The sequence below is a fragment of the Poecilia reticulata genome, linkage group LG9 (assembly GCF_000633615.1).
Source record: "Poecilia reticulata strain Guanapo linkage group LG9, Guppy_female_1.0+MT, whole genome shotgun sequence".
In the NCBI taxonomy this organism is placed as follows: domain Eukaryota; kingdom Metazoa; phylum Chordata; class Actinopteri; order Cyprinodontiformes; family Poeciliidae; genus Poecilia; species Poecilia reticulata.
The window spans coordinates 20558566-20582893 of NC_024339.1; the positions used below are offsets into that span (position 1 = coordinate 20558566).

At 37.1% G+C, this 24328-nt stretch overlaps 1 protein-coding gene across 3 annotated transcripts in view; it reads right to left on the bottom strand.

Annotated features, from left to right (window-relative positions):
• Positions 1-24328, bottom strand: part of LOC103470231 (netrin receptor UNC5C-like) — a 188512-nt gene that overhangs the window by 62487 nt on the left and 101697 nt on the right. For all 3 annotated transcript variants that reach the window (XM_008418509.2, XM_008418508.2, XM_008418510.2), the window contains exons 3-4: positions 19533-19676; positions 4276-4379 (exon numbers count right to left, since the gene is read on the bottom strand). In XM_008418509.2, the coding sequence (XP_008416731.1) occupies positions 4276-4379; positions 19533-19676 (248 nt within the window). The remainder of the gene's footprint in view (positions 1-4275; positions 4380-19532; positions 19677-24328) is intronic.

The following is a 24328-nucleotide window of genomic DNA, read 5'->3' on the forward strand; positions in this document are numbered from 1 at the left end:
TCACTCAAAAACAGAGACAGACGCAGACAGAGACACACACACACACACACACACGCACACACACACGCAGGAGCATGCAGAAATCTATAACTCCACCTGTCGTGTGCAGTCCACTGACTCTCCTTACCCTCTGGGGTCACAAGGACTCTTTTAAGTTATAAGATTTATGTATTATCGCTGTCAGTTTGCTGCCTTCGAGTCCTAATGGGCCTCACAACATTTGTGTGGTATGTATACACTTGAACTGACTGTGGCTCGGTTCCAAATTTCAAACAGCTGCTCACCTTTAGCATAGCTACTTCAGGGTGTTATCTGCCGTTGGACTTGAGATCTCTGCGATGAAAAAAAAAAAAAAAAAACACAAAAAAATAGAAACACTAAACCAAACTGTGAGGATAGTTCATGGAAAGTAAACGTTCAGCTGCAACTGTTGACAGTCCACTGAATTTACAGACTCTATCATCAAGAAGATTTAGCTGCATCTGAATATTCTCAATCGTCTCTCACAGTAGGATCATAATACAAGGAATAAAAAAAAAAAAAAAAAACATGTAGTAAAGACATTCAGTTCACAGAAAAGGTGTTGTTCGAGGAGAGTGAAAATGAGGCAGCAGCATGTAGGTGTGTAGACATTTTCTTTGCTGCCTGGAATTAGTTTGACCCTGACCTCTGAAGGCTAGCACTGGAGCACTTAAAATGATCTTTTAAACTTGTCCTTTTGTGTGCTTCTAGTCATGCTGTAATGCTTTTTTGTCCTTCATATATACTAAATGCACACATATTGCATGTGTCAATAGCAGAAAAGAGTTGGCATTTGTCTGCTGTTGCACGTTTTATGAGTATGAATGTAAATTTTAAGCATGTTTGTTTGGGGAGTAAAGACTTTGCCTCAGCATGTTGACAGTCAGGTACCAGCTGGGCAGTAAGACATGAATATCACATATCAAGTCATCAGGGCCCATCACATTGACAACTTTACAGCAGTCATCAACTGGTCCACAAGGCGACTGTGGTCACTAATATTAGAACGTTTTTAAGAGAGGTCACAGGACACCAAGAACGAGAGCTGTCAATTTAAAAAAAAAAATTGAGAGAAAGAGGATTCAAGTTGTAAACATTATGCTGTGTCCATAAAGCAGAGATTCTCCACTGCATGTGCTCATTCCGCCCACATGCAGAGATGTTAGGTCAATCACACGTTTTTTTCTTTTTCTCCAGTTTCAAGTCAAGTTCCAAGACACATAAGTCTGAACTCATGTCCAAAGTCAAAACCTGCATATTCCAAGTCAAAGCTCAAGCTCTAAACTTTGAATTTCAATTTAATTGAATCTTAGTCAAATCAGTTTAATATTTATGTAAGCAATAGTAAAAATCAATAATTCATTCCCATTACATATGAGTGCTTTTCAAAAGGTGAATATATTTGGCATACGTGCAATTGACCTCAAGTGTTAAAAAAGTGCTGCATTTCACAGCAAACATTGTTATTCAGAAGAACTTTGGTCATATTTTTTATACTAACTTAAATCTATTTTTGAAGCAATGTCCGTCATAAAATATGTATTTCTTAGACAACTATTATTTTAGCATGACATTGTTTATAGCTGCATATTTTTGTTTCAGATAAATGAAAAATACCTCAAATAAACAGAGTATTTCTATGAATACAAGTGCACAGCTATATTAGATCATTGGGAGCTCTCAATGTTTCTCTTCCATAACTTGATATAAAGGTTATCTTGGGTAAAAATGTTTAAATGGCAAATGGCCCAGAGGACTAGAGCGGTTTACTACATTCAGTCATTCACCCATTGACACAGATTCATATTGTAGCCACAGCTGCCCTGGGACAGACTGACAGAAACAAAGATGCTGTGCAATTGGCACCAATGGGTCTTCTGACCACCACCAGCAGCCAGCAGTCAAGGGGGTTCAAGTACACAAGTGGTGAATTTTCAGCTAAAAAATTCAACTCCATTTGTCGTCATTTGCGTTAGAGTCTGAATCACAAGTCTTTCCCGAGTTCATAAAGTAAAGTCTAAACTAGTCACTGTATTTGTGACTTAAATTAGACTTAATTAGACACTTTGCCTTTTTGGTGACATCAACAATGATTGAAATTATTCATAAACAGATTCCAAAGTTTTTGGTGCATATATCTATATCAATTGAATATCTTAAAACAACGTTATCATCACCTTTATTGCAACAGCAATAAAAAACACAAAAAATATGAAGAACTTTTTGTCCCTATTGTCTATCCCTGGATTGTATACACAGTTGTTCTTCACAGAAGTAGGAAAAAAATATATATCCATAAAAAAATTTTATCTGGAGAAACTGTAGCCAGGGCCTAAGGGAGCAAATAAAACTGAGAACAACAGAGCTGATGGGAACGATGTGAAAAGAACAGAGAAAAACAGAAAATCAAGGGCAATAAAAAAAATTGTCGGGGTTACAACGAAGGGTCTTCAGATGATTTTAAATCCAAATCCCTCTAAAGAGCTTCAGCAGACAGACAAGACAGACCAATCCATTTTCCTGAAATCCCATTATGACAGGAGTAAGACAACTGGAAAAGGTAGCAAATTGAACACAATGGAAAAGTAACTTTATTTTTCTGCATGGTTGCGCGTGTGTGTGTCCATACGATTTTTGCTGCACAAATGTGTTCAAAGAGTCGTCAAATATAAACTGCAGTCAAAAATGCTGATAAGACAGGAGTGATAATGAGTCATTAGTGTGGAGGCCTGTCTCCGAAGGAACTGAGCATGAGTTGAGAGGGTGAAAGTAGGTGTAAGACAACAAAAAGTGACAAAACCTGACTAATAATCAGGGTTTTTATCTTTGAATGTTATAGTGACAAAATCCAACGAATGCACTTGCTTAAGTTCCCCAATAAAAACTAGATGCAATATTGAAAAAGAGAGAAAAAAAAAAATCAGATTTCCCTTTTCCCAGATTCTTCCTTTTCTTCTATCCCACCTCCATCTTAGATTTTCTCCTACATGCTCTCTCAATTTGTATGCTGATATGTCTTCTCTCTTTTCTCTTAGGGGAGTTATGTACTTAAGTGCAATAGCAAACGACTATCAAACCCTGAGGATGGAAACCTGATTCTGAGACTCCCCATCCGCCAGTGAAGTCGTCTCTAAGTGCACACTTCTCAAAGTGCAGCCTGGGGTCACTGCACTTCCCCTGTGACCAACTACATAGATGAAATAATGACTTTTCATACTTACAGGTACAAACCATCTGAAAGTGAGAAATTAAACAACAATCTGAACAGCAAATAGTTTGGATGTAGATCCAGCACTCTGAGAATTAAAGTGACCTAAGTGGCCTTAAAATAAATGCCTACTACATGGTCAACTTTATAAGTTAATGAAATATCAATGTGACATTGCACTTGAATGTAATTGTGTTCATTGTGTTCTTGTTCTACCCATAAACATAATTAAATGTTTGCTGTAAAAGCCAAAGAGGCAGTTATTGTGTTACAAAGTTTAGGTCACACGAGTGAGCAAATATGTTTGCTTACTTAAAGTAGTAATTTCTAATATGTTTCATGCTGCATAACACGTTAAAGTACCTTGATTATGATTCACCCCTACTGACCTTTTCCTATTTTGTTCCCCTTAAATGGGTTTAAGGTGTCCTCAAATTGGATCTCTGGGGACCCTTAGGGTCTCAGTTCAAACATGCAGCAGAGCATCTATGCATCCATCTGTCAAAACAGAATTAAGGCTGTTTCTTCCTGTGACAATTCGGCACATTTATTGTTGAATAATGTAAAAGTATGAGTGTTACACATTGTGTTGTATTCCTACAATTATTTTGGGCAAATCTATCCAAAGAGGCAACAAGTTAGGTCATGTATAGCTAAATGTACTGTTGTGGATTACTGCAACAGTACCATAACAGATTTGTCTCTTTACTTCTATTAAAATAAACAGTATGTTATATAACGGTATGTGAAATAGAACATGCAACATTTCTATGCCACTCCTGACAAAACACTCTGATTAATCGATTCCTCCCCCAAAAAACCCTCAAACACAAAATACTGCATTTGAGTACTGTATTTGATACAACTCTTATTTCTGTGGCACTTCCAGATAGAAGTAATAAGATTACTTCTATCTATATATATCAGCTTCCATTTTTTATTTTTTTTATTCTGTCACTCTCTTCCATCAATGACTTCCTTCTGCTGATCTCACGGCTTAGTTTCCTTTCAGCTCAGGAGGAGGTTAACGGCAACATTGCACATACCTCAGCAGCCGGGATGCCCTCCGGAGGACGACACTGTAGCAGCACCTCCTGCTCCAATGACACTTCTTTTCCAAGGGGTTCTTGTTCAAATGATTTTTTCAGGTCTGAGGAGAGAAGGAAGCATTTTATAATAATCAAGGAATAGCAGTGAGAAAAGTGTTTTTTTAATTATGCTAAAAGTAGGTAAAACTTGTGTAGTGGAAAAGAAGCTTAAACTATATGTTATAGTATGGTGGCGCAAGAGAATTAAATGTTGCATTGCAAAGAGACACCCCACATGTATTTTTTCCATCAAATAACCTCAATAAATATAAATAAGAATTTATAAAATAAAATCAAGCACAACTAAATTATGAAGATAAGATATCCATGAATAAAAATATAATAATACAATTAAATATATTAAAATTAAAGAGTAATTCAGCACTTAGGAAGACCAGTTTAGAAGTTGTGCCATGTCAGTACAATCTAGAGTCTTACCCTCACTCTTGAGTCGGCAGAGTGAGGGTAAGACAGACTAATTATAGTTATGTTTTAAGTCGGTCATGCATGCAGTGGCTTCTCACACCTTCCTGGTTTACAACAAGGGAAAACACTTGGCATCAATGCTGCTGATCTTGAAAGACAACCTGTTGTAGGAATCCACATAAAACCACAAACGCTTTCCCATCAGCCACTTTTGCTGTGTGTCTTTCTCTTTATAACTACGTACTAAATGTGTGCTCAGTCTCTGTCTTTGTAGGTTCCATCAGAGTTCAGGGATCTCCAGCAAGCCAAAGACAATAAATGATTCACATTAATGGTTCGCATGCTGTGATAAATGACAGCATTACAAAGCAGCACAGAATGTGTAGCTTTTTCTCCTGCTGAATGGTTTGAGAGCTCAGATGTTTTTTTCATTCACTTTGAGACGGAAAAAGGCTCACAATGGTAGAATTAAACTATTAAGGACGTGTGCATCTTTCAATCCACTTTTTCATTTTACTGTTTTCTTAAAATTTTACCACAGTATTTTAATACTTACTGACATTTTTTCTTTGTTGATGGCGACTTCTACCACCGTCATAGTTTTATTTTTTTTCTAGATTAAATAATTTTATATTTACAGAGTGTGAAAGATTAATTCCTCGCTGTCCGGCTCAGGCTTTTAGTCTGCTGCCTCATGATGCGTTGTAATGACATATGTCTGCTCGGAAAGTTGAGTTTACCACATGTGAAAATAATTAGCGTGTCACAGAAGAAGCTAATAAAGCACACTGTAACGTGAGATAAGTGACAGTGTAGCAAGGCTTAGCAGCCAGCTGTATTTATGGGACCAGTCTGATGATGTGATGGATATCTATAGGATCAGATGATGAGGGTAAAGTAGGAATAGCTGAAAGCAGAGAACTATCGCAGAGTTTGCTTGAAATATGAGGTTTCATTGTGCCAATTCTCCCCAATGACTTGGACTGAAACTCAAGGTGAAACTGGTTCATGACTGATATGTGACTAAGAAAAGCATGTGTATATTATTACCCTGGTGCAAATGGTTACTTTTCATCTAAGGTGTTAATTTTCAGTTTGTTTAATGTTTTAGTCATGTGGTTAAAGAAAGGTACTTCATCTTTTGAGGCATCAAAAGTAATTAAGCTGATCCTGGCTAAGTTAAAGGTTCTTACAAAATTAGCCTGCTCATTACACATTACTGCCCAAAGTTAATGCAACTTAGAGTCACTTAACACTTACAAGTGTTAAGTGTATTCTTTTTCTTTGAAAGTGTGATTTTCCGGTTGTTTCTGGCCATGGGTCTTGAAAACAGATTCGAAACTTTATACATTAAGTTTGAAAATCCCTGGTGTGCAATAAGCTAAAGAAAAATGGAGGCAAGAGATGAATTCTATGTTTTACACTTGTTTTTACGTTTAAAAAAGACACACTTAAAGGTCTGAAAAATAACTGTGCTGTCCTTTGCCCTTACATTTCAAAAGTGTTCAGAAAACTTTCATGACATGCAGTGTGTGCTGCATGTCTACCCTTGTGTCCTTTTGCTCTGCCTGTTCCCAAGTGTGCTCTTAATCACCTTAAGTGTCAGCAGTAGTTCACCATTTGCAGGTACATCCAGACTAGACAGAGCATTTTTTTTAAATATTGAACTGGTTGACTCCGAGTTGCTGTCAGGGAATTTCATGCGGACGGTCACAGTGGCAAAAAGACGTAGAGGGTGTAATCGGAAAGGAAAGAAGGAAAGCCGCAACCAAAATGGTTAAAGGGAGAAATAAAGAAGATGCAGCTTTAAAAATGCCTCTTTCTGGAAACTGTATATTTTTTATCATGCATGCTGAACATATAACATAAGTTATATAAAAAAATTAAGCAGTTTTGCCAGCTGAGTTTCTTTAAAGATTGCACATATATCGGTACAACTTTAACTAGTTAAATTGTCAAGCTGTCCAAAGCAAAGATGAAGCAATATATGTGGTATATAACTGTACAGGTCACAATCCTTCCAGTCTTCCGCGTCTTTTAGTGAGGAAGCAGAGTCTGCGGACCTTGGGTTGGGTTCTCCAATCTCTGGTGCTGAGGCCATCAATCTGGTTAAAAAGCTCCTCGGTGGCAAGGTGAATGAGTTCAGTAAGACTCTGGAAGTTGTGGGTTTGTGTTGGTTACACACCTTTGCAATATTGCGTGGACATTAGAGGTGGTTCCCTTGCAATGACAGACTGGGATGTTATGATTACACGGGGATGCTGCTGCCCACGTGAGCTGCTGTTGTTATAAAACCTCTGGCATAATGACTTTCTACTTCATCTTTCTTTCATGGCCACTTTTGCTTATACAATCAATTGCACTCGTAATCTTTGTAGATCACGTGCAAGACACTCGCTTATTGTGAGTACAATTTCCTTTTTTCTCACAATTTAGCAATCCCTATTTGGAATGTTTGTAGATAAAGCCCTATAAGTACAGCAAGAAACATTGCTTAAAATCATCAGTTCTCAGAGCGGATATAAAGCTGTGGTCAGTGCAAAACATCTCACTGCAGATGGATTCTTTATACCCTAAAAAAAAACAACAACCCAAAAACAATTATTTACAAAATGACCAAGACTGTAAAAATACAAAAATGCAAACCACCAAAACAATCAGCAACCGTTTTATGGTAATATATCCCACAACTCAGTTGAGGATAGTTACTCAGTGTATCATGTGTTGTTGCAAGACACTTTACCAGATAGACAAACCAATTTATATCCAGAAAATATAATCAAATCCATTCAGTCACATAGACAGATTAACTCCACATATTACTTACATTCCTATTTGATCCCAGTTATTTATTGCAGTCAAATCCTATCTGAATGTGAGATGTTTGCCATAATTCTGCACCGTCAGAAGCCAGACGCAGTAAATCCAAAGGTAAACAATAGCTGAAAATTGTAATTATGAAACTTCTGAACTATTGAAAGAAATCTGTCACTATTGGTTCTGATTTGGCATCCAAACAGACTTTTCTGCAGAAGTTGCAGTCACACAAAAGGCCATTGCTGTTAATTGTAATTTCCTTGCTCAACAACTTTAAAATTGATCCACATAAGGTGGCGTCTGTTATTACATCCATAAACAGAGCTTGGCTGTCTGACATCTATATTCTTCTGTGCATATGGTTTGCTTTGGGGTCGCAAACTGTTCACACAAAAGTTCAATTGCAGTCACATTTATGTTATTAGTAGCCACAGAAACAGTGATATTAGGTGTGATAAGTACACGTGTAAGACCAGGTAAAAATGTTGGTACCAAATGATAGATATCAAGGAGCTAATCGGCAGGCAGGTATGCAATGGTTTGTTAGCGAATACAAAATGGTGATAAGGTAGGATGAAGTGACAATCTTTGGGTACAAAATTGCAAAGGACCAGTAAACTAATCCATTAGTTTACTAAATGGATTAAAGGCAAGCAAAATCTATCAAACAGGAAACATAAGCAATATTTAGCAGGATTTGAATTGTGTGAAGCAAAAAGCTTCTGTGTTTGAAATATGACTAGAGAAGTTTGCAAGATTTGTGAAAAGTGAAAAAACAATGTTCCATATATAAATCCATATGAGCAATAAGCCTAAACTGGTTTCATTAGAATTCCAGTGACATGCTGCTCAAAAAGCATTAAGGACTCCCAAAATGTGCCTGTATAACTGCTGAACTGCAAGGCAAGCTTTCATTTTGTGCAATATAAATCTACTCATTACTCATTCTGTGTGTACAGCTATATTGGTTAAGTGAGTTGCGTGAGGACACAGAGTATGTCTCGGGCTGAATGATAACTTCATAATACAATCAATCCCTCTGGGGGATGACAGACTGAACAGAGCATGATGGTTCATTATGGGAGTAATCACCAAAAGCTTTAGCTCTAAATCCACCACATGGCTACCCACACGTACATGTACCAACACTGAAAAACAAAGAGGGAACGCTAGAGACAGGAGGGTAAGTGAGAAAACTGCACAGAGGAGATGAAAACAAGCAGGCAGGTACAGTAACACATGAAACAAGAAATTAGAAAAAAAAAACTCTAGACACAAGGAGAAAGAAAAGTGACTCCTGGACGAGACACACTTTTCCAGTGCCAAAGAATTCTAGGAACAATTTCCTGGTCTTAATTAGGATGGGACATGGAGAAATGAGAAGTTGGCTGTGAGTTGATTTCAATAAAGATTGAGAATGAAATTAAAGGAGATTAAAGTAAAACTGCTTGGGGATGAACAGACACACATTTGTGAAACAGGATGCTGAAGAAGAGTAACTCTGCCAGCTGACATGCGAAGGATGTATTTTCCTTGTACATTTCCACTTTAAAGACAATAAGGTGACACGATTTGCAGTTGAACGGGCACCACAAATTCATGACAGTAGAAGGTGTTTGTTTTGTGAATGTGTCCTCAAGGGAAATATTTTCACAGGGCAGAAGTGACAGATGTGCTCATTCACTGACCCCACTTTTCTCCCTAAATATCACCGTCCAGCATTCGATATCAGCAAAGCCAACATATACTTCTCTAACTAGCATTTTAGATATACAACAGCTGGGAGCAGGTGAAGTGTTCTTTTGTGCAACTTGGTGTTCACTATATAGCAGCATCAGCAAAATAAATAAATAAATAGTCTCCCCTTGCATAAAAGCACCTTCCAAATTCCTTTCCCTCTGTGTCCCTCTCCACCTCCTTCTTCCTTCACCTAAAACTTCCATCACTCAACTAAAACTGTTATTATGTTTGTGGTTAGCTTGTTGCCTTGGGCACCTCTACATAAGCACATTTCAGAGCAATTATCCTAAATGGGTGTCTCTGCCATGCATGCTGCCCATTCCAAATCATAACAGTTTCCCCCTGATGCAGCTGCTCAAGCAATAAAAAGCAATGTGAGATTCTTGGGAATAGAAAGTATAAAGGAAAAAATTGAGAGAACAGTCTAATCAACAAAAAAAAATAAAAAATCACAGACCAAGATTTAAAAAAATAGGTGCAAAGTGGGCTTTGTTTCTGGTTTATAATTACAAAAAAGTTTTACTAGCTGTAGAACACGATTCTAAGCATTGTGCTCCTTTTGCTATTTTCTCTCTGTTATTTTCTTTTAAAACACTTTGGACTGTCAATCAAGCTCATGCACGTGCTGCTCATATCCTCCACAGCACAGAGTGTGTACAAGCTCCAGATCACCAGTTCGCTGTAGCTGTGCTAGTAGTGGAGAAACAAAGTAACTTATGTGTGTAGCTTGAAAAATTTTAATGTAATAAAATTATGACAAAATGGCATTCAGATTACAAAATCAACTGCAGAACCTAACATAACACCACATGGCAGCAATTTGAAATACAACAAAACAAACAAGATGAACCTATGGGCTGTATCTAAATGATTATAGTACACAAAGAAAATCATTCAAGCACGGAAAGATGGAAACAAATCATAATTCACTGTTATCACTGTACAAAAGACGTACATCTTGTATGTGGTTCCATTACTTTACAGTTTTGTTCACAAGTCTCTGTGATGGAGGTCTGGGTGGTGGTTTATTTGATCATTAATTTCATAAATGGCAGTTTATTAAATAAATGGAATTTAATTTCACCCAGCCACAAACAGTGTCAGTTTTCATTTAGTTTTATTATATTTGAGTTGCTTCCGAAACAAAGAGGGAATCAAATAAAGGTTTCTATGTCCCATATTTTTTCTACCCTGTAATAATTGTCAAGACAATCACACATGCAATTTCACATCAATAACAAGAGCTTATTTTCTTTCTCTTTGAAAAAAAATCCAAAACGCTCTCTTAAACTCTGTGTCCTAAAGTCTTTAGAGGTGCTTGTTTTTGCAGCATTCATTTACGTTGTCAACTTAAGAGTTCCTTCCAAAATGCTTGTAGTGCTCCAAAAATATCAAAATGGAAGACTTGAAAGTACACTGTGACTTTGAACGTCACATTTTCAATGTGGCTATAAAGAGGGTCATTTTCACTAACTTTCAAGATTGTCTTTCTACTTCACCAATTCTTTTGCTGAACTCCCCACCCTGTCATTTCAACACTCCACAACCTGTCATCAGCTGAAGACATCAGACAAGGTCTTTCAATCTAATGTCAGGTTTTGAAAAAAGTAAACAATTTAATGTGTTGCCATGGAGCCAGTACTCAGCAGTGCTGGCTCACTCAGTTAGGCTCAAAGATTGACCAGAAAGCTTTTCCGCTGCTTCCATGTGGTTCAGCAGAAACAAAAACACAAGCATTGTATTTTTGAAAGCAGCAACGTGTGTTCAAACTTGGCAGACCAAGATATGATCCTCATTCAGTTCAAAATAAAGATTAATATTTTTATGCAGATCAAAGAAATACAAGCTTATAAAGCGCATTTTTTTAACTCAAACTCGTACAATTCTGAAAGATTTTGTTTCCTTGCTGCATGTCATTGTAACATTCTTTACGGTATAAAGCAAATAAATTCAACCATGGAAACGTTCTACTTTTTGATCATGAGATATCTGTTGTGGTCGAGATCAGACAACTAAACCGTTATGATCACACCCTAACATCCTGTGTTTTTTTGAGCAGAATGTAACTGGGCTCCTTTTGTTTTTACTGGAGATGTGCTACCTCAATTCTGGACATATGTTGGGTTTTCTAACTCATCATTAAAGGCAACCCTCTCTGTTCTGTTATCACAATTAATCTAATAAGTAAGCGTCGATTTCCAACCATTTAACATTTGAGACTGTAGTCTTGAGCTTAACAATGATTCACATCTTCAGAGATGAACAAAACACCTTTATATTTTGGCTTAGCTAGGAAGTGTATCAGTTGTATCAGTATGACCGTTCTAACAACCAGTTGTCTGAAATCTACAACCAATGATCAGACTGAGAAGAAGTAGTAATTTGGACAAGATTTTAATTTTCTAGAACAGTCTCCTTGCCTTCTGTTCAAGCATTTCGGATTGTTATGTTATGACTGACTGATAATCTGCACAACAAACACCCAAAGATCCTGTAAAGTTTAAAATGCTGGCATGCAAAGAGGATGAAGCGTCTCTTGTTTGAATATAAGTTTTGTCTATGCTTAAACATGACAAAAATGTTTTGATGTAAATCAAAGTGACCATCAACGGTGTCTGCTTCAACACATTTGAATCAAATGCGTTATTAGCAGGTCTTGGTGAGACCTGACTGCACGCTGATGAGGTAATTGAGCCATTTAATTTATTTATGTTGGATCTGGTACATACCTAATAGTTGCAGGACAATGATCCCTGAGGACTGGACTTTAATGCCCATGCCCTAAACAACTGCCTTAACTTGAACATTAACGACTACCTTATGAAAGTACAGCATCTCTACAACTAAGTAGTGTATGTACATCTATAGAACAGTTAATGCAAAGGCTGTTTAAAGGTTGCGGATGCAGCCTTGAGTTGAAACATAGCGTCTCACTATGGACCCAGATTGCACATAATATTTGATTTTCTGGAATCTCTAAGAATGAGTCCCTTCAGTGAGAGCAACTTGTCTTAACAAAAAAATTATGATTCATCATTTGATCTGGGATGGATGCTGGTTCAGTTTTTAGCTCCTTTGCTTTACAGCCAGAAGGTTGTAATTGGGTTTTATGAGTTTAAAACCCAGCTGCGTAGGCTCCTTTTCATGCAATTATGTTGCAATTATGTTACATACAGGGTGCAGTCAAACTTGACACTTTTGGTAAACTTTAAGCAAAGTTTGTTTTTCCTGTTGGTCTGGACGTTTTTGTGGAGGTGTGAATACATTGAAGCAAACAATGGTGGGGACCAAACAAACAGACAGAGACCTGGGTTTTGGTCTGCTTCCAAACAAAGAGTGGTTTGCTTCTGGTGTGAATACAGACCTGTCTCGACCTGAACCAACAACAAAAAATATTCTTTTTGGATTTCACAAGCCACCATTGCTGAGCAATGTGGTAAAAATGAGCCTTTCAGTGTTGCTAACGCTATTATTGCATGTACTGAAATCACACCTGATGTGCCGTCTTCTGCTTTGCAATGCTGCTGTCAGAAAAGTTGTGGGACAGGGGTGGCAGAGCATATCTCATTCAGATTGCAGCACATACTTACTAATGTCGTTCCAAAATTAGAAATATCCCATTTTGAAATCTGCACTGAATGAGCTGCTCGTGCATTTACAATAACAGAAATCCAGCAAACAGGACTTTGTTATGGGTCTGTGCTCAGTCCTATCCCTGCCATTTCTGTCCAATGACAGCAATGACTGTCACATAGATTTGTTTAAAAATGACAGTCCAGTTGCAAAAAAAGCATATGAAAACAAACCACACCAAACAAAAAAAGCAATGTGTTTTGGTCCAGATCAGTCAAGCGGACTGTCCTGGTGAGAATGTGCCTCGATTGGATTTTCTACACCATACCTCTGCCCCAGTTTCCTCATCACCATGGCTTGTGAAGAAGATGAATAAAGTCTATATGGTCTGTGCAAGCTTGTGGTTTTTTTAATGTGAAAATGTGTGAAAAATCAAAGTCAATGTAAACAATTAAATGACTCGAGAGAGTCAGTTGTGCTCTTTAAACAGCAAAGCTGTCGTCAGTCACTGAAAAGAATTACACCGAGTGCTTGGTTAACAGCACGGCTAAGTTAGAGTAAATCACGGCACATTTACTCTAAGTTAAGTATGTCCTTACGTTCTACCTTAATAATTTGTGGTAATCACTTTTTATTTAAATATTCTAGTATTATGCATCTTTCATTCCTTATGTTTTATAACTTAATCCCCTGTGATTTTTCTTAACTATTGAGTTACACATTTCATAGAAATTTTTTGTGTGACATCTCAATGACACTTTCTGCCTCTCTGTTACCGAGACCTTTGTTTTTTTTCCTATTCTTTTTATTTCCCACACTTGGACTTTAAAGAGCAAGTGAGCGAGTTCTGTGTGAGTAAATCAACAGTGTGGCTTACCACTCTAATGCTTAAGAGTACCCTGAAGCAGTCAGTCCTTGACATCTGGGAAAAAGCTCAGAGGCTCACAGCAGTGGTGAAACATCATAACCACACTCCCAGACACATACATTGGAAGACTTTGTGGATTTTAACTATAAAAATGTTTATACTGTGTTTGTGACCATCGCGAAATCACCCTCAACACCAAAAACCAAAAACTCATTTATGACATCATTTTGAGTATAAAAAAACAAGAATGGGGGTTTCTGTTAAATGTGTTTGCATAAATGTCAGAGTGAATACAAATGAGTTTGAAAAAAATAAAAACAAAAATGAGACATGGACATCAGTTTTGCTTGAATAAACATTGCTGAGACTGCAACTGAGGGGGTGCAGTTTCATGCTTTAAAAGGTCAAATGCCACTGAGACAGTGATTGCGGTTGCTATGCAAATTTCATACCACAAAGGTTGGCTAGCCCAGCACAGTTGTTGCTGGGTTACAAGCGATTGTGTAAGGCCATAAGACTCTGCAGGTTAAAGCCTACATCGAAGTGAAGATGAGGGGAAAAAAAAAAAATTCCATTAAAGTCTAAAACCAAGGAAGAAAAATCGTGGTTGCGACATGTTTTCCTAGGACTAGTTCAGCCACAATTGAGGGAAAAAATAAATTCATCCACTTTGGATATTTGCAACATAAACAAAATCAGAAGAAGCCCACTGACAGAGATTTTCCAGTTGCCACAAGTAGCTGCCTCTATTGCTGTGCCCCTGAGTGTCTGGACTCTTGATTGTTATGCACAAACGTCTCAGTGGAAGGTGGCAGAACAAATTGCCATCACTGAAGAGAGTAGAGTGTATGTGTGTCTATGGGTGCGTGTACGTGTAAATGTGTGTGTGCACGTCGCTGTGTGTCTGCCTGTGAGTATGTGTGGGGACTTGGCATATTACAAATCCATTGAAGGAGAAAGACTTGACCTGATAGCTGCCGGGGCGAAGAGTGTGACTGACAATTCATGCACATTAGTGTGTATTTAAAGTCTGTGTTTCACTCGTTCATGTGCACTTGCCTGCAATGTTGCATGACTGAGAGAGTACTTGAAAGTGTCAGTGTTTGGCTCATTTTCTTTATAAAATTGAACTGAGTTGTATCTACCTCTCACACCACACATTTCCAGTGCCAAAAAAGTCCAACAAAGCAGAAGATTTAACATACTGTATCTGACTGAGTCTGTCACTTTTACAGCCACATTAATGGCTCTGTGATTGGCAATCACTAATTTTCAATCTGCTTAGCACTGTAAAGAGTTAATGACACTGTTATTCAGAAGGCCAAAATATATTGATGAATAAGAGATAGAGGCAAGAAAGTGTCTGAGTGAAACTATGAAGAGATGAGGTGATGAGGGTTAAAAGGTGAGGGGGAAAAAAAAAATCAAAGAAACTATGACATGAAAATGAAACAGTAAATGCAAGAAAGAAATGCTGAATTGCTGCTGCACAGTGAAGTAAAAGACACTTAGCTCAGCAAGCTCCAGCTGCCAGGAAGCATTTTAATCACAACAGCAGATCCAAATAGGAGCCGAAAGCAGGGTAGGTCGGGAGGTTGGGTCGATTTGAAGTAAAAGGTTATCGCAAGAGAGAGCTGAGAGTAATCAGATCAGGTTAAGGCAAAAATTACTGCCAAAATAGAAAAAAAAGAAAGAAACTGAAGGACAGTGGGGCATACAAAGTTAACAGGCTATGTGGCAAAAGAAAGGTAAGGATGAAAGAAAATCCCTCTCTTTTTTCCATCACAATAACCTTTATCTAGCACTTATCTAAACAGCTACTTTATGCAGGACGTGAGTCCAATTGCTTGATGTCACATATTGTCAATTATACAACAATATAATAATGCACTTAATGTAATTAGGCATCTTGTAAGGTAGAGATGACTAGCTATAGTTTTGGTTTGGGAACCGATTTGGGAAAAAGGATTCAAATGACTTGGACATGGCTGCTGCTGTAAGACAGACTGATTTGAATATTTGAGAAAGTGCTGATTTCACCTAAATAGTTCAAACTTGGGTTTTCTAAATTTGAATTAGTACATTCTTCAGAATATCATCTTCCAAAAGAAATCTCCTTTTGAACAGTCTAAAATACTGACTGTGTTTGGGAAATACCACAGGAAAAATAAAAAATAAATAAAAATCCAGTTTACAGATTTAGATGCACAACCTAGTGATTACCTTAAAGCCAGGATTTCTACACATTTCATTAAGCTTAACACTTTTTTCAACCTTTCGAATAGCATTAGTTTTCAAACAACTTTTTTGAACGAAGGCTCTAATGCCTTTGTTCAATACTTTCTCATAAAATACAGTAAATTGCATGAGAGGATCCTAACAATGGGTTTTAGAAAATTATTCAAAACCCCATTTTAAAGCCACACTCATTACATATCTACTTTCCCATGATGAAGTAGCCAGTAGTGGACGACATCAAGAGAACATTTTGATTTTAAAAGCCTAAACGTACAATAACCAAGTTTCGGGAGCACAAACTGACATTTAATGAATAAATGGACAAAGCTATAAATGAACAAACTTTTACATTTAGGGTTTAACTATGTATAATTTAAGACCTAGTATGAGAAATCAACACATTTAGATTTTTTCCATCTTATTTTAAGATACTCAATATGAAGATTTTTAAAAAACCCCGATTTTAAAGTAACCTAAAGAAAGTTAACACAGTATTTATAGTGCTATTAAACATTAGTAGTCAGACTCAAGCAGAGGAATAAAAAAAACTTTGCAGAAATCTTAAGTGTAACAAAACAACGGTTTGTGTCAGGGGCTGCTTAAAAATTACTCCCCTTTATTTCGATAATGTAAACAAAGATATTGATGTTGTATAAGAAGGTTTCTCATGATATTAATAACTATGCATTCCAGAACACACGGACATCTTCATCTGTTGCCTACGTTAGTGTAAGTTACAGAAGTCCATTGAAAAATGCTCTCCTGCTTGTGTCTTTTTGCCGCTGGTGACTATTTTCAAGTGTTTGCTTCTGTTAAGTCTCAGAAGTCAGTATGCAAACACTCCCCTGCATCTGTCTCACAGCATGCGTCAGCCCCAACGTAAGCCAAAAACAGCACATTACCTCGCTTTCATTGCACCCCAAGGAGGGCCTATTCCAGTCGAGAATGTTATTAGCGAAGCTTGGAAGGATATTTCTGACTATGTCACTAACTCACTGCTGACAGACAGGAAAACATCCTCACAAAGTAAAACATTGCAAAAATGCTGCAGTTTATTCGGAATTCACTTTAAAATATGCAACTGTTTTTGTTGTGCATCACTGTGATAGTGTACTTTTTTTCAAAAGCGCATGAATGTCAGCTTTTTCAGCAAACATACATCATGTTGATACTAGATTTTTACTTGTACTGTATGGAATCCTAATCGTTTCTCCCAATCTGACATTAAATAAGATAACTTTTCCAGCTTTTTACTTTCTAGAGAAGTAGGATTAAAGTAACTTTTAAGATTGTGGTAAAGCCCAGATGAGGATATCATGGCTTTGCAAACTTCTTATTAAATAGAGGCACACCTGAAGACGTACTTTAAGGCAACATCTTAAACAGACTATGGTACTTCCTTGCAGAGCTTCTGAGGGAAATTTGCAAATCCCCCTCATTCCCAAACAAAGGCAAAAGATCTTGCGACGATGTTGGCTGAGATTGGTAGGAGTCCCATTATCCACATTGAAACAAGTTTTTACCTGCATGGGCTAAAAGGCAAGTAAGCAAGACAGCAACATTAAACAAAATAGATTGGTGCTAACAAATGCATTCAAGGACAAGGACTCCTTAATTTTTGGAGACATGTCCTGTGAGCTGACAAATCTTAAGTCAACGTTTTGTCAACTCAAAGTTTGGCCATAATGATCACTGTTACATTTTGAAGAAAAAGGATGAAAGCCTGTGAGCCTCATTCCAGCTTTTTTTTTGGTACAAGCATAAAAATGAACAACAGCTAATATGAAACTGCAAACCAGGTGAGTTAAAAAAAAAAGTAAACCAGGCCCTGAGAAGTAAATGTGTCTGAATATTTTTGGGGGAAATAAAATAAAAGAAGTAGAAACACAGGAGTCATCATGATGGATTTCCATCTAGACAGGATTATAATCAACATGGGAACAGAGGTTTTCAAGGGTGCATGTCTGTTAGAGTTATACTGTCTGGTAGAGTGCTACATATGGGAATGTGCACAGTTTATTCTGTCTTGTCTGCAGAATGGACTCTGTCAGAGTCCCAAACTGTCCTTTCAAAAGTGCACCCATGTGTATCCAGGCTGTCAGTGTAAGCCAGGGAAAATAGAAAGGAGAGGCTGATTTTGATATAGGTATTTCTTTACTGCAAGACCTCGCTACAACCTGAACACAGAGACAAATCCCAGTTGTCTTATATGGTCGAATCAAAGAGAGCATTGAAGTCTGGAAAACTGCTGTTGTGGGTTCAATTCTGAGGGAGAGAAACTTTGAAAGACCAAACTATTGTTTAGTGTAGTTGCTTTTAAAAAAATTATACACAAGGCTTTCTGAAATTTTCAATCGCATATCTCAGTTATCTATGTTGCTGTCAATTGTACATTTACAAAAGGGTTCTTCTTTGATTTTCCCTTGAGCTTTAACACTTATACACACAGTTAACACTTATACACAGAGTTAACTGTGTATAAGAAAGAAGATCACTCCCTGCAAAAATAATAAAATGTAGTTCTATTTATTCTTAGCTGTTGTTTGGATAACTCCATAGTTTTTTTTTAAATTTTTTTTATAAAGAACACAAACCTAACGTGTACCTAATATAGTGTAATCTTAATAGTGAGGTTTAAACATACTGGAGATGCTTAAAGCTTGCTAAAATGCCAAAACACATACAGGAATAAAACAACATAAAAAGCCTCCGTGGGCCTGCTGTAATATGCATTAAAAAGACTTGATGGTATCAAAATATAATTACCACCCACAAAGCAGTCATTGTACATGATGGTATATACAAGAGATTTACATTAGGATGTATGTCTTCTTTCAGTCAAGTTCACAGCTGCTGTGTGGGATAATCGTGTGCAGCATGAAGGCAAATCAAAGCTGTACTCTGCATGATAAAACAGGGTGGAAAATTATACAACTTGTTTATTTAGAAAATGATTTTTGCTATATTGCAAAAAATAGGATTCAGTTCAGTGTAAAGGTTCTGAACATGTTTCAGTGAAAGCTTTTGTTGCAGTGAATTTTGGTAGGGTCATAACAGCTCCGCAATAGCTGTAAATATAGTGTAATATTATACAAAACTATAAACCTAAACCTGTAAAGTGATGTTTTTTTACTGAATTTATTTTAAGCATAGTTTATCTTTGTTTGAATATGTGTAATTATACAAGTACAACTGAGTAAAAGTGCTAATGTGTCACACATACATATCCTTCCACATGTGTTCATATATAAGTCATAATAATTCAAACACACCAGCATTTAGTTTTGTGCAGAAGGTGCTACTTGCATCACATCATCATTTTTCTTAGTCAGCTTGCTGCATCTGTGAGTCTACTATATCTAACACAGAGATCCTTTCCTGAGATTGGACCTGGCAGAGTGGAAATGACGACTATTTTCATTTCATAGATCTTTCCTTTCACAAGGAAAAATTAGTGTGTAAAAGACTGTGTGCATATCAAATTAAAGATGCTTTTCTTGCCACTTGGCTAGACACCGAAGTGATTCTCAAATGCTTGTTGAACTGTACTCACATGCAATTCGGACATGTGCCTTGCGGCTTTTGGTGGTTCCAGCGGAGCTCCAGGCCACACACTGACACCAATAATCTTCAGGACCAAAAAGCTCCTCCACTTGCTGCCGCGTTATTTCTATACTGGCTTCTCTTACAACTAGACCTGCAATAAAACAAAAAAAAAGAAGAAGAAAAGCTGTTACATCATTCACGTTTACAGTTACAGTTTCATACTGTCACCATGTTGTGACAGTATGAGACAGACGGTCTGTGAAAACATCAAGCTCCGCCACCTCCTCTCAGTGCTACTGCTGTTGTCAGAAGAAATGCTCCCAGTCAAAAAACACCAACCAGGGCCAAGGAGGAGTATCGCAGCGCTGTTAATTATACTCATGCACATGCTGCTAAATGTGCCAATACCAGAGAAACAATCCTCCTCCTAGCTCTGATTGATTGTTTCTGACAGAGAAGTGTATTTCTGCAGACAGCAAGAAGAGCGCAGAGAGGAGGTAGAGAAGTGTTATTCTTTTTTTCCCAGATTACCTGTCTTTTACTAAACTGTCAAGACATAGTGACAGTTCTTACAAATATGTAAAAAAAAAAAAGTTTTTTTTTTGTTTTGTTTTGTAAAACTTACATACTGAAGCTTTAAACAATTTTGTAAGACAAAATGGTCTTTAGAAACAAAGCTGGAGGAGGCATATCCAAAAGTGTGCAATGGCAGTGAATGGTGGTTATGCAAAGTACTGAATCTTGACGTTTGGCCCAGATTTTATGTGGAGCTGTCAGAGTGATGGGAACTGAATACAAGTCAGCACAACAACATTTTTATTTTTATTTGTAAGAAATCTTGAAAACCATATCTTCCAATGTATAGTTATCCACAACTTTGCACTGGTTATATCACATTCATTTGAAACAAAATACATAGATATTTGTGGTTGTAACGAGTCCAGTAAGTATGTATACTTTTATAACATCCAATAGGTATACTGTCTTTTTTTAATATATGCTGATACTTTCAAATCAAGCTCTTTTTTTTCAGTGCATAATTGTAATTTTTCACCTGTACTTAGAAATTATTCATTTTCACTTCCACCATTTATCTCACTGCATCATCCAAATTTTTCTCTCTCGCTTTTTTCTTTTGCTACCTGAAAACAGCTCCAATGTGAAGAATAAATGCGAGAGAATAAATGGCAGGACAAAAGGGATCATTGATAGAAAGGTACAAAAGAATGATGTTATGGACCCAGGATGAAAATTTGTGTGACAAAGGAAGGGTTTTAAAAAAGGAGCAATGAAATGATGTAAGAAATTTAAAGAAATGCAAATACACAGAAAACAAATATTGCAAAGAAGATAGGAGAAATCAAGAGGGCACTGATTAAGAAAAAGAAAGATTACGTCTTAAGAGTGAAAAGGAAGGAGGATTTTAAGAGGGAAAAACGGTTTGCTGGTAGAGGTAATAGAGAGCAACAAGACATCGGCACAGCAAGAGGACGAGTGAGGATGACAGACGAGGAGGTGGAAGAGGGCAGTAAAATGTGAAAAGGAAAGGAACGGAGAGAAGAGATAAAAATGGATTTAAGTTAAAAGTATGTGGGGAATGGGGAGTAGATAGGAAAGACTAAGAGAACATCTTGGCAGTTTATTTCAGGTTCAGAAGTGTTACAAAGACCCGAGAAACTATCTCTGTGGGGCTTCACAAATCTGACTCGGGTCTACTTATGGAGACTCAGTGAGTTCCTGCCAACTGAGAGGCAGCTATAGCAAGCAAGTTGGTGTAAAGGCAAAGGGACAGAGGAAGGAGAAGTTTAATTCCTTTAACAAGATTGTGGTAACTTGGCACCATGAATAACTTGCATGAAAACTAAAACATGAAGGCTTGGCAAAACAAGCCTTCAGTGAATCATGAAGGACGACGGAAAGATCTGGCTTTTGATTTCAAAATAATGAGAAGATAGGCTGTACAGAGGGAAGAAGGGAACAAAAAAGCAAGCCCTTTGAGCAAAGTAGTTAGTAAACAGAGTAAAAGGCTTGCGAAAGATACAACTGAGGAAAAGTGCCAGTGAGAGAAAAGACACGGCGAGGGCAGAGAGCAAAGACGGGATAAAACTAGAGCGAACATCAGTGTTCCATCTAACAAGAAAACGAGGGAGACTGATATGACTTCACAGGATAAGATGAAAAAGCAGAGGAGCACATCAAGAGAGGCAGAGGTTGAAAAAGTGGCCAGTAAAACGAGATAATTAGAACCAGCATGGAAACTGGGGCTACATCTGAGACAGCTAGCAGATTGGCAGTTGCAATGAGCAAAAACTACAGTGTAAAGAGGAGACGGGCACAAGGGAGGGAGAGAGGAGGCTAGGCTAGGTAGAATGATGCTGCCAAAAGTAATGAGGAAAGTAAGGCAATTAAAGTCAATGATTCAAATGAACCAGCTTGCCAGTTATGCCAAATGGACTCAAGCAAAAGTAAAGTTAGCATATGGGACACTACCAAATACAGCTATGGAACGTAATGAAACAGCAGGAGGTAGGGAATGTGATTCCACTTAAAGACAGAAGCATTGGAGCATTTGTGTGGCTGTATATGTGCCTCATTAAGCTCCAGACTACAATCATGCACGAAATTCAATTTCGTTAGATCACAAGAGCAGTTCAAATTCACAATCTAACAGCTGCACTGCTTAGTAGCATTAACTACAGCGTCTTTCAAAGTCAATGAGTGATTTGTGTCATGCACTCAGAACAAACATTGCTATGATGATGATACTTTTTTTCCCAATAATGCTAGAGCTCTACTGTAATGTTTTAAAAGGCACAAAAAAAGTTAAACAAAATTCATCCCATTAAAAAAAATTATTTTGCGGTTTTGCAGTGAATGATATAGGCAGTTTTTTCATTTTTTTGCCCTATATCTTCACTACTACTGTGTTTAATGAGGAGGACAGAAAAGTAAATCAAGGTTAAGACAATCAGTGGTTTTCTTCTTAATGAGAGCAAAGCTAGAAAAAGAAAGAAGCAGAAAGAAGTACAAGAATTTACAGCTCAAAGACGTAGATGATCAATTAACATCCATCATTAATTCCCCATCTATCATAAGCCTGGAACCTCTTTCTGCTTATCTCAGCAAATAAAATGTGTTTTACTAATAAAAACTGATTAACTTGGTATTATAGGGTTTAGAATATAGGTTTCCATCTAATTTCCAGAAAAATCAAGCACTTAATATAAGTACTTCCATTCAGTAGAGAATAACCCATGTTCAGAAATAATGATTAATTAAATTAGTTCTAGCACTAATGTGCTGTTGTCTGTGCCAGTTGACAACTTTATCTCCTGTCAAATAGAATGAAATGGTATGAAATAACATGGAAGCTATTTAAAGATTTAAAAAAAAAGTAAAATTGCACTCAATTTTGATGATGAAATAGTATTTTATGACATCTGACTTGTATATTGCTTTTTCAACCCTTGAAAGATTCTCAAAAACACTACTAGGTTTAAGCAATGCCAAGGATACAATATATATCTTAGATTTAAACAGTAGCAAAAAATTGATAAAAAATAGTACAATTATATTTGAAGAATTTGAGTTACAATTCTGCCTATCTTTAATTGCCCCCCATTAACAAAGTCCAGGTATCTCCTCCGATAATTAATTTGGTTAAAAGGCCTTTTTCACACATATTTTGGGAGTTAAATTCGTAAAAGTTGAGAAACCTCTGTTGGGGTTAGATGTGACTGAGTATTTGAACATTCTCTGAACAGCTCTGACTCTGATGTTGACTGATTTTCACAGTCCCAGTGTGTGTGTGTGTGTGTGTTTGCTTGTATAAATGTTAATGTCTTTGAGCGTGCGTGTTTGAGCCCCTCAGTGACTCCAAAAAAAGCAACAAACCAGGACATGAAACAGGGTATGCAGGGAACTGCGACCAAACTCTTACAATTCCCACACTCACCCAGCATCAGGCAAACAAAATACTATAAATTAGCATAGAGACATGGAAAACAAAGCTTACCTCCACACAGACCAAACACAAACATTTGCTAACACAGACAATGATCCCAAATCAGATATACGTATATGCACACAAACAGCTGTCATCCATATCATGAGTCAGTGAAGACTAACTCCTAAATGTCCCAATTCTTGTAAACTAAAATAAAAACTAAAATCTCGAGTCAAAATATAGAAAAAAAAGCAAGAGACTCGGTTGACCCGGTTACAGAGGGGTTTTAGAGAGAAATGCCAGCGAGGGCAGAAAGAGAGCTAAACAAAGAGAGGCACATAGAAACACCAAGAAGAAAAAAAAAAAGGAAAGACAAAGACGAGAAGAAATCAATACAGAGAAGACGACAGCGAAGGAGGGAAAGAGGTCACAAATCAGCAAAGCCAATACCATGTGCACCTTTAATATATGTGTGTGTACGTGCAGCTTTGATGTGGAGTCACAGGTCATTGGTAGCAGACTAATAACCATTCGCACTTTGGCTAATGGAGACAAAGTAAGTAACCTGGCACACAATATGTCTAAGCGCAATTCAAGGCTAATGGAGATGTACTGAGGTTATATGATGCTTATATAAACACTGAAAAATGTCATTATCCTTTAACAGTCAGTGTAATTAAATAAGTACATGTATAATTTCCCATCATACACAAAAATTGTTATTCTGTACATGTATAATTGTTTTTTTTTTATTTTATAAAAAGGTAAAATAAATAACTGGCCTAGCATTTAATTGAAAATGGGCAGAATTAACAACTTTATCAACCTGTATTTATTCTGCTTACATTAAAGTAGTT